General features: G+C 36.5%; 2 protein-coding genes across 7 annotated transcripts in view; one reads left to right on the top strand and one right to left on the bottom strand.

The window, feature by feature from the left end:
- LOC107725427 (F-box only protein 33-like) overlaps positions 1 to 4,281 on the top strand; it is a 9,312-nt gene extending 5,031 nt beyond the window's left edge. Inside the window, exons 4-5 of the mRNA XM_016534672.1 lie at positions 380 to 450; positions 850 to 4,281. Coding sequence (XP_016390158.1) covers positions 380 to 450; positions 850 to 1,044 — 266 coding nt within the window. The 3' untranslated portion in view covers positions 1,045 to 4,281. The remainder of the gene's footprint in view (positions 1 to 379; positions 451 to 849) is intronic.
- Positions 4,282 to 5,990: 1,709 nt separating this feature from the next.
- Positions 5,991 to 15,749, bottom strand: part of LOC107725376 (cTAGE family member 5-like) — a 23,216-nt gene continuing 13,457 nt past the window's right edge. For 4 of the 6 annotated variants that reach the window (XM_016534615.1, XM_016534638.1, XM_016534646.1 and 1 more), the window contains 15 exons: positions 14,663 to 14,768; positions 14,524 to 14,570; positions 14,216 to 14,306; positions 13,728 to 13,866; positions 13,515 to 13,616; positions 13,286 to 13,346; positions 12,376 to 12,411; positions 12,213 to 12,280; positions 12,051 to 12,121; positions 11,300 to 11,428; positions 9,757 to 9,861; positions 8,393 to 8,512; positions 7,998 to 8,050; positions 7,731 to 7,923; positions 5,991 to 6,738 (listed from right to left, as the gene is read on the bottom strand). In XM_016534615.1, the coding sequence (XP_016390101.1) occupies positions 6,557 to 6,738; positions 7,731 to 7,923; positions 7,998 to 8,050; positions 8,393 to 8,512; positions 9,757 to 9,861; positions 11,300 to 11,428; positions 12,051 to 12,121; positions 12,213 to 12,280; positions 12,376 to 12,411; positions 13,286 to 13,346; positions 13,515 to 13,616; positions 13,728 to 13,866; positions 14,216 to 14,306; positions 14,524 to 14,570; positions 14,663 to 14,768 (1,503 nt within the window). In that variant the 3' untranslated portion in view covers positions 5,991 to 6,556. The remainder of the gene's footprint in view (positions 6,739 to 7,730; positions 7,924 to 7,997; positions 8,051 to 8,392; positions 8,513 to 9,756; positions 9,862 to 11,299; positions 11,429 to 12,050; positions 12,122 to 12,212; positions 12,281 to 12,375; positions 12,412 to 13,285; positions 13,347 to 13,514; positions 13,617 to 13,727; positions 13,867 to 14,215; positions 14,307 to 14,523; positions 14,571 to 14,662; positions 14,769 to 15,749) is intronic. The other 2 variants (XM_016534623.1, XM_016534630.1) reach the window with 2 other exon arrangements.

Genomic DNA, 15,749 nt, shown 5'->3' with positions numbered 1-15,749 from the left:
CTTTTAAATCGGTGACATTAATAGCCAATAACGGCAGGAAAACAAAATGGCTCGGATTTAAAACGTGTGCTGGGCAACATACTATTTTGTCATGACTGTAATTTTTTTGTCCTGTAATCTCAATTTATTCATTCATCAATCTTAATACAAAATTGCAATATTAATAATACATTTTTGACATGGTGTACACATAATTTTTGTATCTGACAGTACTTACCCACATGACATTTTTATTCAAATTAACCATTGGTACTTAAGCGTATTTTTACTTTTGTAGTTTTTCTCTCATGTCTCAAGAATCAGTGAGTCAATAAAGCAGCCTCCTCTTTTTGTGAGTAGTAGCCATTTTACCATGCATGTCGTTTCTCTTGCTCCACAGGCTACACTGTGTGGTCACACAACCTGGTGGCCATCTCTCGCCTGCGTGGGTCCAACCTCAAAGTCCTGGAGGTGTCCGAAGAGAGCATCGACTTTGACCCGGACCAGTCGGTGTACATCGAGGGCGCCCCCGTCCACAATCTAGTCAAGGAGGTGTCCCTGGGCTTGGCAAAAAACCTTATACAATTGCAAAATTGAACATTTTCCCCTCTACATAAACCTTTATTCCAAAATTAATAATTAAAATGTACATATAATAATAATAATAAAATACTACTACTACTACTACTACTACTAATAATAATAATAGTAATAATAATAATAATAATAATAATAACAAAGAAAAAAATCTAAATACAATTTTGTACCATGACTGTGTATAATCAAACATAACATAGGTCATTATTTTTTGTGTGTGTGTTGTTTGTGTTTTTGAATTGCCTGCGTGGGTCCAACCTCAAAGTCCTGGAGGTGTCCGAAGAGAGCATCGACTTTGACCCGGACCAGTCGGTGTACATCGAGGGCGACCCCGTCCACAATCTAGTCAAGGAGGTGTCCCTGGGCTTGGGCCGCGTCTGGCATCCCTCCATGGACAACAGCGTGGTCCTGAACGAACCCACTCAGCACTTCCACCGCGAGATGCAGAGTTTCAGCGCGGGCATGTAGACGCAGACGCCCTCTCTAACCCTGTGCTTGGTGATCTTTCACTAAATGGGCCCTTCTCATTTTACATAGTTTTTTTTTCTTTCATTGCTTTTTGATTTTGTTTTTGTTTATTCTTGTAGTGTGAATTTAATCCTTTATATGTGCTGTGTTTAATCAGTATTAGCTCTATATTTATATCTATATCTATATATCCTGCTTATTACTAGGAAAGTATAGTTGGGTATTGGTTTAGTAGCTAATTGAGTGAATGGTAGAGAGGGGCTTTTATACAGCTAGCTTAAAAGTTGTACAGTGAGTTGTTCATTCTCTCGCTTTGTCTGTTTGTTGGTTTCCCCCTAGAAAGTGTGGAGTTACCTCAAACTATCAATTGATCCTTCTTGGCTTCTGCAACGATGAAATCCCACGTTCACGTTGACCTTTTTATAGGGAGATTAGTCTTCCAGCCAAGGGACAGGACTGATCCACAGCAGATACGACCCTTCCTCTTTGTTCCTCAGTATGTAATTGTTATTCAGAAATGAGGATTGGTGGAAACGACGTGTTCGGGACGCAGATCCCGCTGGTTTTTCTCAACCTGGAAGTAGACGCACCTCTGCTGGTGAAACCAATCGTAGAGGTTTTCAGTCTGGTGTATGACACCTGCATGCTGACCGCCCTGCAGCACAATATCTGGGCCCAGCCATAGGTGTTTGTTCTTTTTCTTGTTTTCTTGTGTGTTTTTGTTTTAAGAAGTCCTTCCCGTCTGTCTCAGGTAGGCAAAAAATATATGACAAGGAAGATGAAGATGAAGGTTATGATATTTTGGTAAGAGTGAAAACAATCAGCTGTTCTGTCAGTTTTAATTGTTCTTCTTGAGTCACAGTTGCCTTGAACTCCCCCTTACTACGTCATAATCAGTGTGTTTATGGCCTCGGCCTCGGTCTGTTTGGAGTTAACATTGTTGTAATTCCCTACTGAAGTGCGTCAACTTGAGCGACGGATCGTAATTGAGGGCGAACACGCTCCGAACGGATTGAATCCAGGCCGTGGTATTTCATCTGTAAAGCATTAGATGGCGGGAGACAGACGTTTGCTTGTTCCATATCTCAGGATTCCTGCACTTGTGGTACTTTTCCAGTCGAAAGCTTTTGTTGAAGCTTCGTTCAAAGGGTTGGCATGCTCGATGGGCAAGACTTTGTAGTGTTTGTGGAGGAAAGAAAGCTCTTCCAAAAGAATGCGCTTTATAAGTTGCTGGTTTTATTTTTTGTCTAATTTCCCTAGTTTAGCAATTGAAGTCAGTGTGTTGTTTGCTTTTACATATATTGTCTATTTGTTTTTTTTTAAATCATAGTCGAAGGAGGTCGTGGTTACTTGCATAGCTGAAAAAAGTGAATGTCAAACTAAAGCCTTCTTGAAAGCGGCAGTGTTTTTCCTCTGCAGAATCCTCTCTTTCATGAGCATATCTTTATTTTGTCGACTCGTCAAAGAGCGGAGTGCTTTTTAAAACCGTTAAGTTGCCTAGCAAACCGTTAATCTGTCAGGCCTCAGAACTTCCTGTTATTTGGCGGTATCGACTACCCAAAGCCAAACCAGGTTTGAAATGGAAGCCATCGCCCCAATCTTCCTGGAAGATCTGCGCTTATGACAAAAACAACATACAGCCAAAGCAAACCTTCGCAGCATGAAAACGATCTTTATATGCAAGCTTATCAAGTGAGGGGTGACCTAGCAATTTAGCTTATGATCTTGTCGGGATTTGTTGTTTGTGGTCCAAAAAAGGTTTGAAGTATTTAACCAATGAGATCGAACAACTCTTGGCATGTGCATGAAGGGTTGATGTAATTCGACATTTTATAAATGCGAAGCAGAGATCCAGATTGACTAAATGTTGACAAGTTTACAACCTATTGTGGTACCTATGTCAACATTGGTGAAAACGGCAGATTTTCGTGGTTGGTGGCACAGAACGCAAAAAGGGTCATTGTGGTTTAAAATCTGTTAAATTCACTCCCTTTTTGAATAAACCACAGACTAAAAATGCTGTTTTCAGGTGCGTTGACATAGGTGCCTAACATGCTGTAATGAATATGTCGGAACGCTCTTAAACGTGTGCCAGGATTCTGTTTTTTTTTTTTTAGTTCATTTCAAAAAGTTCTACTTGGTACAGCACCAAAAAACAATTTCAATAAGTGTGTTCTTAATTCGGAGCTTGTTCGTTGTACATCGATTTTTGACTAGAGTTGGCGGAGAACGACAGCGTACGACACGTTACAAACTGCTAAAGCATTCATACCGTGCCTACAACCCCGAATAGCTTTCATTTCAAACCCACGTCACCGTACGTTCCCGGTCGACCAAGTCTACGAAGCGTTACAAAGACATAGCATCAGTGTTTTCGTCTTGTTTTTCTTTGCAATCTCTCTGTGTGCGAGTGTGTCGTGTAAACATTCAAAAAGTGCATCCATCAGAGAAGGTGTGTGTTCAGTACAAAGCGTACCACTTCCTCAGCAGTGAACAGGAAACAGCCATTCTCAGGGTTACTGTTAAGACGTGTGGAGGAAACAAAATGGAGTCCAATAGCTCAGGCCTCTCACCGTTAAAGTTTCCATTAATGAAGAATCTTCTCAACAAAGTCACTGGATTTAACTTCTGTCAGCGCATCATCTGCGTCAGCTGCCAAAGATAACGGTGATACGACACTTTTTTTTTTTTTTCCGAAGTGCCCGCATGCTGGCAGAGGGCAGGGCCAATGGCTGATGGGCCGAGATGTACTACTACTATCGTATTACGACAACTACTATTAGATAAATGTACTAATGGTTGGACTTGGGAGGTGGTCCACAGCTGTGCTGTGGCTTTGGTCAACATACGTTAGATCTCTCTTACAATGCACCTGTTTCACTGTGAAGAGTGAATGTAATTTAACTATTGAAAATCAAGGTTGGTTCTATCGGACCTATAAGCTGCTATGAGATGTGTTAGGAACATTCCACTGGGGAGTTAAAAACAAACTAAAATGGCCAAATGTCTGCATGAAATGAATATTTTTTTACTCTTTTATTCCGTTTTGGTTCGGGATCCTGGAATCAGCGTTCGACTGGTCCTACGATGAAATTCTTGAGCCATTTGAGAGCAAGCGTAGGTTTTTATTGACGATCGATGTGACCAGTCGGTTGTTACAACTCAGTTGGATCCCAGATTTTTTTTTCTTTCGGAAACGTTATATGCATTTCACAATCTCGTAGTAAGGAGAAAGAGGCCTGCTATGACCCCATCTGAGACGGTCAGTGATTTATAGCTTTTTTTCAGACAGCTACCTTACCGATTATCGACCTCACGCCAGCCTTTGGTAAAACGAACAGTCTGAGTTTCCACTGCAGGTCCGATCTCTAGCTTGACGCGGGCCTCTCTTTCTCTTTCTCTTTCTCTCTCTGGTCGGCTTGCGTTAACGGCAAAGTCAAAAACTATGCAAACGGAATGCATACGATCCAATGGCTCTTAACTTGTTTTTCTTTCTTTGGCTTTTTCTTTTCTTTTTTCTGTCACTCAAATGGAAATAACCTAACTTGCAATGATACTTGGCCTTACTATTGTTATTATTATTATTGTTTTAAGATCTTGATTCTTCGGAAGCCAACTCCGTTTCAGGGGCGACCGTGGGTTACAGACATGGTCTCTATGAGACTGGCCAGAAGGCCCCAGTTATAAGTGGTACGAATGTTGTGCATTTGTTTAAAATCAGGACAGTTTGCAATAAAGAAGTGGCCATCATGGGGCACCAGCAGTGCGAAGACCACGCTGCTACCTTATAAACTTAACGGGGAGTTAAATAAGATAACGTGCATATGCGTATATATATATCAGCGTATATACTTTTATGCAACACATGTCCGGGTTCTATTTATGAACATTGAAAAAAGTTTATAAGCGTTGTTGTTTGCAAAAATGGTTTTACCATCTTAAATGTTTAATATTTGGGCAGGTGTGTTCTGTCTACTTTTTTGTCTCCGGTGAGCACATAGCATTGGATTTTGTTGTTGTTTTGCAAAAATGGTTTTACCATCTTAAATGTTTAATATTTGGGCAGGTGTGTTCTGTCTACTTTTTTGTCTCCGGTGAGCACATAGCATTGGATTTTATATGTACATCTGCAAACAGGAAGTACTCTGGCACAGGTGTGAACATGCCAGGTGGGAAGATTTTAATGAGAAAAAGTGATCTTGAGGTTCCACGATAAAGAAGGAAAACCTTTGGGAAAAAGTTAACTGACAGATATTGGGTAAACCAGCCGAATGTTGATTTGAATTAATGTTGAACGAATGCATTTTCTTTTAATCGGTAAAATAAAAGCATTAAAAAAAAAAAATCAATCTTGTCTCTGTGTTTTTATGCAATTCTGATGTACAATGCATTTTTTCTCTTTACGCTTCACAATGGGAGACTGAATGGAAAGTAGTTCACTTTTTTTTGTTACAGTGATTACACTTATAAAGCTTAATTTCTACTGATTTAAAGACTTTAGAGCTTGGCCTAGCTTTTCCAGGTCTGGAAATTAGGGATTCATATGTAGGTACATTCTTGATTACTTGTTAAGATGTGTAAAATATGTTCCAAAAATTATAACAATGCACCTTCTGTGCTCGGTTATGAAAATAATTTCTCTTAAGTAATTCCAAAGCACTCTATTACTCTGCATATTAAAATGCGTCCCTTAATGGTCATCGTAAAACAAATGAAATGAATGATTCTCATGCTGCGATTATACATGTTTCTGTACTTCATAATTACATCTACATCTTAATCTTTAAAAACATTAATAATTTAATAACATTAAATAAACAAATGTAATCTTTGGCAAATATCCATTATTTATGGATAAAATAATGAATATCCATCTTCATACTGTACATTACTAAGTTACATACATTAGCACGTCTCAGCAAAGAAAACATGAAACTAATCCAGTATTTTTCAAATGGCATCTTTTTTTATTATTAATCAGACCACCTATTTTTAAGGCATGAGTTGTTATTAGAGGAAACTATAAATATATCCGCTACATGGACGGTTCTCTGGACTGAGTTGTTGGATTTTTTTGTTAGTTACCAAAGTCTTGTTTAAACAGCATCCTATTCACAATATATACTTAGTAGACTTTCTATATATACAGTTTGACAAATATGAGGACCTTTTATCATCTACATTAAAAAAAAAAAAAAAAGCATCAGAACATCACAAACCTGAGCACCTATAATCCTGTTAAAAGGCAGTCTCATTGACTTTTTACAATTTACCTACAGGTTCACTAAGGCTGCGCACATACTGTACCTGAAATACAGACATCAACTTGCTCTTCCTAATATTATAACCAGTGGCATGTGCTGCACCCTTTGCCATGCTTGCGCTTTCAACTAAGACAAAAAGTAAGAGATAACCACAAGGCTACTGCGGTTACATATCAAAGGAAACACACCCTGAGCACAACAACAGGAGGTCAGAAACAGTTTGCCGGGGAGGAAGAGAGCGTGAGAGATCAGATGACATCATGAGGAGAGGGCGACTGGTCGGGGGGCTGCTCGCTGCCGGGTGGGGAGGGTCTGGGTGGAGGTCCGGGGGGGAAGCTGGCAGACGAATGTCTTGGTGGTAAATAGCCCATATGTTGACGGAGTGGCATTGGAGCTCTGGGAAACATTCCTGGGGGAAGTGGCCCTCGCACTAGTGGAAATGGTAATAAAAGTTACCAATTTGTACTAGAGCACAGTATCAAATAATCAGACTGAAAAACCTGAAGTGATGCAGTTTTGTACCAATTTCTATATATATATATACACAATATATTTATAGCTTAAATAATTTAATAAATTAATTAAATGTTTAAAGAGTCCTATGTAAAATGTTTAATAATAATAATAAATCAATTTGTATTAAGACACAGTTTCAAATAATCAGACAGAAAACTCTGAAATTATGCTACCTTAAATTCCTATAAATATACCCAGAAATTAATATTTTTTTAATGATTTAATAAATTTGTAAATATAAAAATCCAAGTAGCTGAGTCCTATCCTGTAATAAATCAAATATAATAATAATAATAATAATAATAATGAATTAGATAATGTGTAATGATAATCATAAATTATAAATTATATAATAAAAAATATTAACCAATAATATCAACTTTATCAATCAAATCACAAAATAAATTCTTTCCCTAAATCATTTTCCACTAAACATGCTTTCATTTGCAAAAACATTACAACTATTATCAATATTGATCAAAATGTTAATATTTGTACATCACTACTGGAAATAGCACTCATAATTCCAAGTTCATGTTTTTTCCAAGTTTTTCATGATAATGAGAACCATGAAATTAACAATTTTTTTAAGTATTAGCTTTAATTAAATTTGTAAATATATAAAAAAAAAATATATATATATATAAAAAATCCTATCTTGTAATAAATCAAATGGCAAAATTAAAACGTGTAATAATAATAATAATAAATAATAAATTATATTTTAAATAATTAAAATATAACATTAACCAATCTTATTAACTTTATCAATCAAATCACTAAATAAACTCTTTCCCTAAATCATGTCCCACTAAATATGCTTTTCGTTTGTGAAAAAGTCACATTGCAAAAGTTAAATGTGCTTCATATGCACTTTCACATTTCAAGTGGAAAGAGTTAACTTACTGCCTATGGGGGGACCACCAGGTCCACGAGGGGGAAAGAACTCCGGAGGTCCATAAGGGCCCCTGGGTGGGAAGTGTGGGTCCCTAGGGTCCATCAGCGGGGGCATTCCTATGAACCGGGTGCCAGGAGGAGGCCCCATTCTTGAATCTGGATCAGGAGGCAATCTCATGTCACCAGGCATCGAGTGAGGACCCTGTGAAAAGACACATTTCAGTTATGTGCATGTACAAAAACTAAGTTTTTCTCATCAATCGAAGGTTTACTCACTTCTCTGCTCTCATTCTCACTGATAGATGAGCTGTTTCTTAGAAATGATGAATCTGGGACAAAGAGAGAGAGGAAAAAATACTCTTAGGATCTTTGAGCCAAACTCCCACTCTCACATTTTCATTTTAATTCTTCAGGATTGCTGAAAAGAGAACTCATTCATACCTTGGTAATGCTATTACATGAGCTGCATAAAACAAGTTAGCATGGAGTTTTTGTTGCTCCACTTACTAGAATATGTATCTCAGTTTTTCAGTATTAGTTACTAAGTTACTATTAGGCTTGTATATGTGAGTCATATGGGCTATTTATAATTCCACAGGTACAAATGACCTTTAAGAGAAACAGAGGAGAAGTCAAACATATCACAGGGGCGGTCACATGGAAAGACTCACCTGATTTGTCACCAAAGTATGGCTCAGGAGGAAGTGGAGGTCTAGGAGGCAAAGGACCCATAGGATATGGACCTGGAGGAGGCCTCCTAAAGGGCAAACCCGGATCTGGGAGAGGGTGATCTTTCATAAACATATTTATTTAAAAAAAAAAAAAAGAATATCTATATAATATACATTTATTTAAATTATTCTATAATCAAGATTATAATTTATATAAATATAATATTATATTTTTATATACATTATTTATTCTAAATAAACTCAAGAGCCTTGTAAACATTTTATTACAAATAAAAACAAAATGCAATTTAATTTTTTTTTTTTACAAATAATTTTTAATTATATTATTATTCTCAATATTCTAGTATTCTAAATTTAAGAGCCTTTCAGACACTATCAGAGAAATGGATAATTTATTACAATTAAAAACAAAAACTTACAAATAATTATTTAAAAATATATTTATAAAATAAAAATGTAACATTAAACAATATATTTTAAATATATAACAATAATTAATTAATTCATATTATTATAACTAAATTCAAGTCCCTTTCAAAATGCATTGTACATTACAAACAAAAACAAAACTTAACATTTGAAAATGATTGGCCCATGAACACCTAGGATGTAATGGGAATGATGCTAATGACATTTAAAAAATACAGTGATGTCCTGTGCTATTCACACCCACAGTATGAAATAACTAATCACTGCGCTGAACATTTAGTCCACAGCCCCTGAATCGATAGTATTCAGCCCAACAGTGAGGAGCAGCAGAGGGCAGTGGGACAAAGCCCGACGCACAGCCCAAAAACACAGAAACGTCTAGAACAAAGAAGGCCAAGTTCTGTGACTCTTCAATGAGCTGTGCGGCTGAGTCAGCGCTTCTCAGCCACCTCTGAATAACTGAGTTTGAGCTTCAGTAACAGAAACACCTCTCACTTCCCACCGTTGGCTAAATTATAGGCACAAGACAGTTTAGTGCTTAATATTCATAAATCAATAGCAAATTGACATTGAATCGCGCAAATAAGCCTCATTTTGTTTTAGCATATATTTTTTCTGTGAAGTCCATTTATAATATTACTGTTTCTTGCATCAGAATTTACTTTTACACAACTATTTCCTCCCTCTCTCTGATCATTAAAAATAAACAGGCATTTTTTTTGCCTTACTGTACCTTTAATACTATGTAAAAGACCTGTTATGATTGGCTAAACTAGTGATATGTTGATATGTAAAAATGGGCAGTCATGTTAATATGCTTATGGTTCTTCTATCAATAATTCTTGATCTTTGAGAGCTAGAGAAGTATTTCCTCCTGCTACAGGGCAGTCACAGCAGTGGGAACATCACTGTACCTGGAGGGGGGGGAGGGCCCCTGCGTTCCCTGTCCCAGGAGGGAGACAACGAGCCACTATCAGAGTCTGGCCCACCACTAGGGGGCTCTACCCCGCCACGGGATGCTGATTATGTGACAGTGAGAGTGAAGGAAGATGAATGGAGTGGAGAGAAATGGCACATAAAAATGTTTGAGGAAGTTAAGAATGGAAAAGCGAGGAAAGGGAGACAACCAACAAAATATTAACGAGGGTAATGAAAGACAAGACTCATCTATATGCAAACTTGGGAAATGATTTGCTACCCACGATTTAGTATGCATTTAAACTGCAAAAATGGTACTGGTATATCTTGCAGGTCTTTAATTATTAGTGATATGCATTAACTATCCTAAAGTAAATAAAAAACGTACAGATGCTAAATTTAACTGGAGTGGTTTCGGAGATAGCACTGGATACATATTCTTTTAAATGCATCCACACTGTAACAATTAGTAAAATGTCAATTGTTTTCTGTGATTTTGCATTTTGCTGTAAAAGATAAAATAAAAGGGGCTCTTTCAAAATCTGAATATAAGCTTGGGGTCTCTTATGCTCAGCAAGACTGCATTTATTTGATCAAAATTACAGTAAAAGCAGCAATTCTGTAAATAAAAATACAATTTAAAATACATGTTTTCTATTTGTACTCCAGTCTTCAGTGTCACATGATCCTTCAGAAATCATTCTAATATGCTGATTTGCTGCTCACGAAACATTGTTATTATTAATGTTGAAAACAGTTGTGCTGCTTAATATTTTTGTGGAAGCTGACATTTTTTCAGTATCAAATGAATTGATTTAAAATAAAATATTTTGTAGCATTATAAATCCCTTCACTGCCACTTTTGATCAATTTATTTGCATCCTTGCTGAATAAAAGTATTAAAAATCTTACTGACCCTAAACTTTTGAACAGTAGTGTATAGGTAACTGTATAGAAATGTCCTATCATAAGTATTTACCAAACCATACTGAAACTGTGACGTAAACCAAACCCATTACACCCCTAATGCAAACATATTAACTATATCTCAAGGGAGATGAACTGGATTCATGCATGTAATACACAGACACACACACAAAATATTGTTAGACAACTTAAGACTGAGAATGCAAAAATGAATCACATTTTTCATACTAGCTAGGAGACTTTTCCCAGAATTAAACTGCCACTTTTGATCAATTTATTTGCATCCTTGCTGAATAAAAGTATTAAAAATCTTACTGACCCTAAACTTTTGAACAGTAGTGTATAGGTAACTGTATAGAAATGTCCTATCATAAGTATTTACCAAACCATACTGAAACTGTGACGTAAACCAAACCCATTACACCCCTAATGCAAACATATTAACTATATCTCAAGGGAGATGAACTGGATTCATGCATGTAATACACAGACACACACACAAAATATTGTTAGACAACTTAAGACTGAGAATGCAAAAATGAATCACATTTTTCATACTAGCTAGTAGACTTTTCCCAGAATTAAAAAAAGGGAGTGATGTGTGTATATCACCTCTGCCTGGACCCATAAACTGAGGTGAGACTCGAGGGGGTCCGTCCATTAGTGTAGGAGGGGACAGGAAGGCCCGTGTTTCTGAAGATGGTCGGCTAAGAGGAGAGGGTCCATATGGAGATTTTTCACCTATGAGATGGGGAAATGCATGGCTAATGGTTAATACCATTTTAAATCATAGACATGTACTAGCCCAGTGTTCCCCAACCGGGGTGCTGCGGCACCCTGGGGTGCCGTCTGTCGAGAGCAGGGGTGCCGTGTAAAAAATCATTTTTTAATATTTTTAAATTGCTAAAATGTTCAAAAAAGCATCTATTATATAATATCCATTTCTGATGTCGCCAATAATTAGAGATGCACCGAAAAAAACACTGAGTGAGCAAAAATTTGTGAGATAGCTAGTTATAATGGTAATTAAATAATGTTTACATATGTATAAAAGCCTACATTAAAATCTGTCATATAAATTGGTCTTTTCATTAGAAATTAGCCTACTGATTGCCACCATTGATGGACAAAATGTTTTAATAATATTAAAAATATCTATATGACATTATATTCTGCAGTTCTTCCATGTTGTACTGAATATCTATACTTTTCAAATTATCATATCGAAGTTAGAAATTCAAATATTGTGACAAAATTAATTTTGTAGGGTGCCCCAAGTTTGTTAAAATTTCCAAAGGGTGCCGCAACTAAAAAAAGGTTGGGAAACACTGTACTAGCCAAAGGGAAGTGAAGAGTATCTGACCTCTAAATAAAGGTCTGCCCTCTCGTACATCCTTTTCAAGAATCTCAAACTTGAATTGGGCACCAGTCAGCCTGCAATTGTAAACATATTAATATGTATGGATAAATATTGCTTCTGCTGTATATAAAACACTACAGTAAAATACTCTCTAGTCAATCTCACTTCTGGCGGAGATGAGCATTTTCTCTCTTGACATCAGCCAGGTCTCGATCCGCTGCCCTTGCAGCTAGCTATAACACAGACAATAAGAACAGTATACTTCTGACACAATAAAGCTACTGATGACTGGTACGGATCAAATATAAGTGGTCTGAAAACAACTTACCCAGTTATCATGAGCCTTTTTCTCATGAGAAGTAATCTGGTAGAAAAAAGAAAAAAAAAAAAAATATATATAATAAATATTCATATATAGAAATGATAAACTGATATGATATAAGTATATATGAGATATCACTCTCATTTGTGGTGGTAAATAAATAATGTGGTGGTAAAAGAATGATTCATGTAAAATATTTATATAATTTATATATTTTTTAATATTTTTATATCATTTTATTTATTATACATTCTCATATTGGTCATATATCATTTTGTATATATTATACTGTGTGTACATATACATGCATATCTATCTATCTATCTATCTATCTGTCTCATTTGTGGTAGAAAAAAAAAGAATAATTTATATAATACATATTTATATTAAATAATTATAATTAATTAATTATGAATTATACATCCTCATATCAGTCACATAGGTCTACATCATAATGATAGACTGATATAAGGATGTATAATGTCTCCCCCTAATGTCAGTTCCAAAATCTACCAACAATTTCATCAACATTTTGTGGTTTCAGATATTTCTTACATGAGAGTATTTTGAGTAAATGTTGTCTAAAAATAATAATAGGTTATAATAAACATATTCAGCGTGGGTATCATCAGCATGTGCCACTGAAGAACTTTTATCAATATAAATCATGTAGAGACGTTATGTATAATGTCTCCCCCTAATGTCAGTTCCAAAATCTACCAACAATTTCATCAACATTTTGTGGTTTCAGATATTTCTTACATGAGAGTATTTTGAGTAAATGTTGTCTAAAAATAATAATAGGTTATAATAAACATATTCAGCGTGGGTATCATCAGCATGTGCCACTGAAGCACCTTTATCAATATAAATCATGTAGAGACGTTGTAACTCTGTAGCATTACTAGTGTGTCACCTGATTCTTGTAGGCCAGTGACGTCCGCTCCAGTTCTTCCTCTAGGTCTTTGGCTCGTTGTCTATATAAACATAGTGAAAGAGACTATAATGTAAACTTCCTCTTTTAGTGAATGTTCATTATGTTTCAAGTATTCTCCCCTTCTCAGAGACCATTTCCTTTGATTTTATCACATACTATATCATACTTAACTCGACTTCCTCATGTGCGCTAAACAATTTGCTCTGACCTGTAAGTGTTGAGCTCCTCTGCAGCAAGACTGATCTTCTTGCCTGCCTTGTTGAGCTTCTCCTCCTTCTGGAAGCGCTCCTTCTCCTCCACTGTCAACATCCTGACAAGAGTCCAAGAAATAATTGAATGATTAGCATTAGTATTTGAAATTCCAATAAAAAAAGACTTCAGAGACACTGAATGGAGGATAAGGATTTTCCACGGTTCAAACCTGTGTAGTTTGAGTTCATTCTCCTGGTACATCTCAGTCACGATCTGGAGTTTCTGCTGGAGTTTCTGGCTTTCACTAGCATAGCTGGCACTCTCTGATTCCAACACCTCCTTCTGCTCCTCAAGCTGTTTGATCCCCTCTGAGAATACAGAGAAACAAGAAAACAAGTCTTCATTTACAGTCTGAAAGATCATGTTTGATATATTCAGGCCAAAGCAAATCAGATCCACTTTTATTACTCATAATAATTGCATAGCAGGTGTTTTCCAAGAATATCAGGTGGGAAAGCAAATATGTTGTGATGTTATGATTAATTCAGCAAGATAGGAATACAAATCAATCGAAAATAAAATTGTAAGGTGCCTAAAGATTCCCATTATGAATGAATAGGTCACATTTTCTTTCTACAATCAATCAAAACATAATTATATATCAAATTAAAAGGTTCATGCATCAGCACCTGTTTCAACTCTAGTGGAAGTGTTTACCTTGGAGATCTTCTTTGGCTTTAATTTCATCTGCGAGTTTGGCTAACACTCTGTTCTTGTGCTCCTCCATGGACTTCAAGTCTGCACTCATCTGTGACAAAGAGGACTAACTTATCTACCGCATCATATCTGTTAGCAGCATATCTGAATATTGTGGATGTAGACAGAAGTTATTCATTTAAACTGACACATAAGGGTTGTGTTTCAAACCCCAGTGAGCTGCCATACTTGACAGGATGTTTGGCAGTCATATGTGGTATCTAGGTGTTTCACTAGGTTTGAGACAACCAGGATGTGAGTAGGAGTACCTTGGCCGCTTCAATAAGTTTCTGTACTTTTTGCTTCTGATGGAAATCTGCAAGCACAAAAAACTCATGAGACGACACCTCAAGACCTGACTTCAAATCAAACTAAGAATATTCCCAAATTAACCACAAGAGCTTGAACCTGAACTGTCACCATTCTCAGCTCCAGCTGCATTAGTGCTGCCATCAATGCAGCTCTCGTCCTCAGAATCCCAATCTCGCATCTTCAAAAGGCACTCTGTCAGTGACTGATACAAGAAAAGGAAAATGTGTGTTTTTTTTTTTTTTTAGAAATACAGTTCTGCCATGACAACTCTCAGAGAGTTTAGCATGGTAATATACATGGCTATGTCAGTGTGTTTGGTCTTGGCATGAATAGATCTGCTACGCTGCTGCCGCTGCAGAGCAAGTACCGAGACTTGCTACTGCCAGTACATCCATGAAATTTTGACCCATACAATGTTTTTTTGGCTATTGCTAGAAATATACCCCAGCGACTTAAGACTGGTTTTGTGGTCCAGGGTCACATATAACATATATGAGACAACCCCATATAAAACATACATGAAGTCACCCCGTAGCAGATCTATACAGGTGGAGCTGGGGAAGGTTGAGGGTTTCTGAAGCGCGCTGCAACTGCTACAGCGAGCATTAGCCAAGTATTTGAATGTTGAGCAGCAAGCTCATTGACAGTTGATACAAAAAGAACCAATCAGCTGCGCCACGTGAATAATGTCATTATGTCAGACTGAGTTAGAACCTATCGGCCTGCGCCATCTAGAGTTTCATGACAGAACTTTGTATTTTTACCACGCTGTGCACTAGACTTTGTCAATGAATAATTTCCTGTTTAAATACTTTTGAGTAAAGTTTGATTAAATATTGTGCATTTAAGAATATAACATGTTTATTTATGTTTCGACACTTTTCTGTACATCTAATTTGATATATATTTTAATTATATCACATATGCTACCATATGAGGTCAGTATTTTATTATTTTTTTAAAGAAATTAATGCTTTTATTCAGCAAGGATTAGGGATGTAACGATTAACCGCGAGCCGGTTGAAAATCGATTTAAATATGTGACGATTCAAATCGGTTGAGATGCTAAACAAATCGCGATTCAATTAGGGGTAGGAGTTTATATGAATGTATGTCTGAGGGGAACTTACTGTCTTTTTCGATGGTATTTTTTCTTTTCCTCTTGCCTCTGTATAAAGCATAT

The sequence above is a fragment of the Sinocyclocheilus rhinocerous genome, unplaced genomic scaffold, assembly GCF_001515625.1.
Source record: "Sinocyclocheilus rhinocerous isolate Xijiao unplaced genomic scaffold, SAMN03320098_v1.1 scaffold1004, whole genome shotgun sequence".
In the NCBI taxonomy this organism is placed as follows: Eukaryota; Metazoa; Chordata; class Actinopteri; order Cypriniformes; family Cyprinidae; genus Sinocyclocheilus; species Sinocyclocheilus rhinocerous.
The sequence above is the reverse complement of the archived record's forward strand: the minus strand, read 5'-3'. Positions and strand labels throughout refer to the sequence as shown.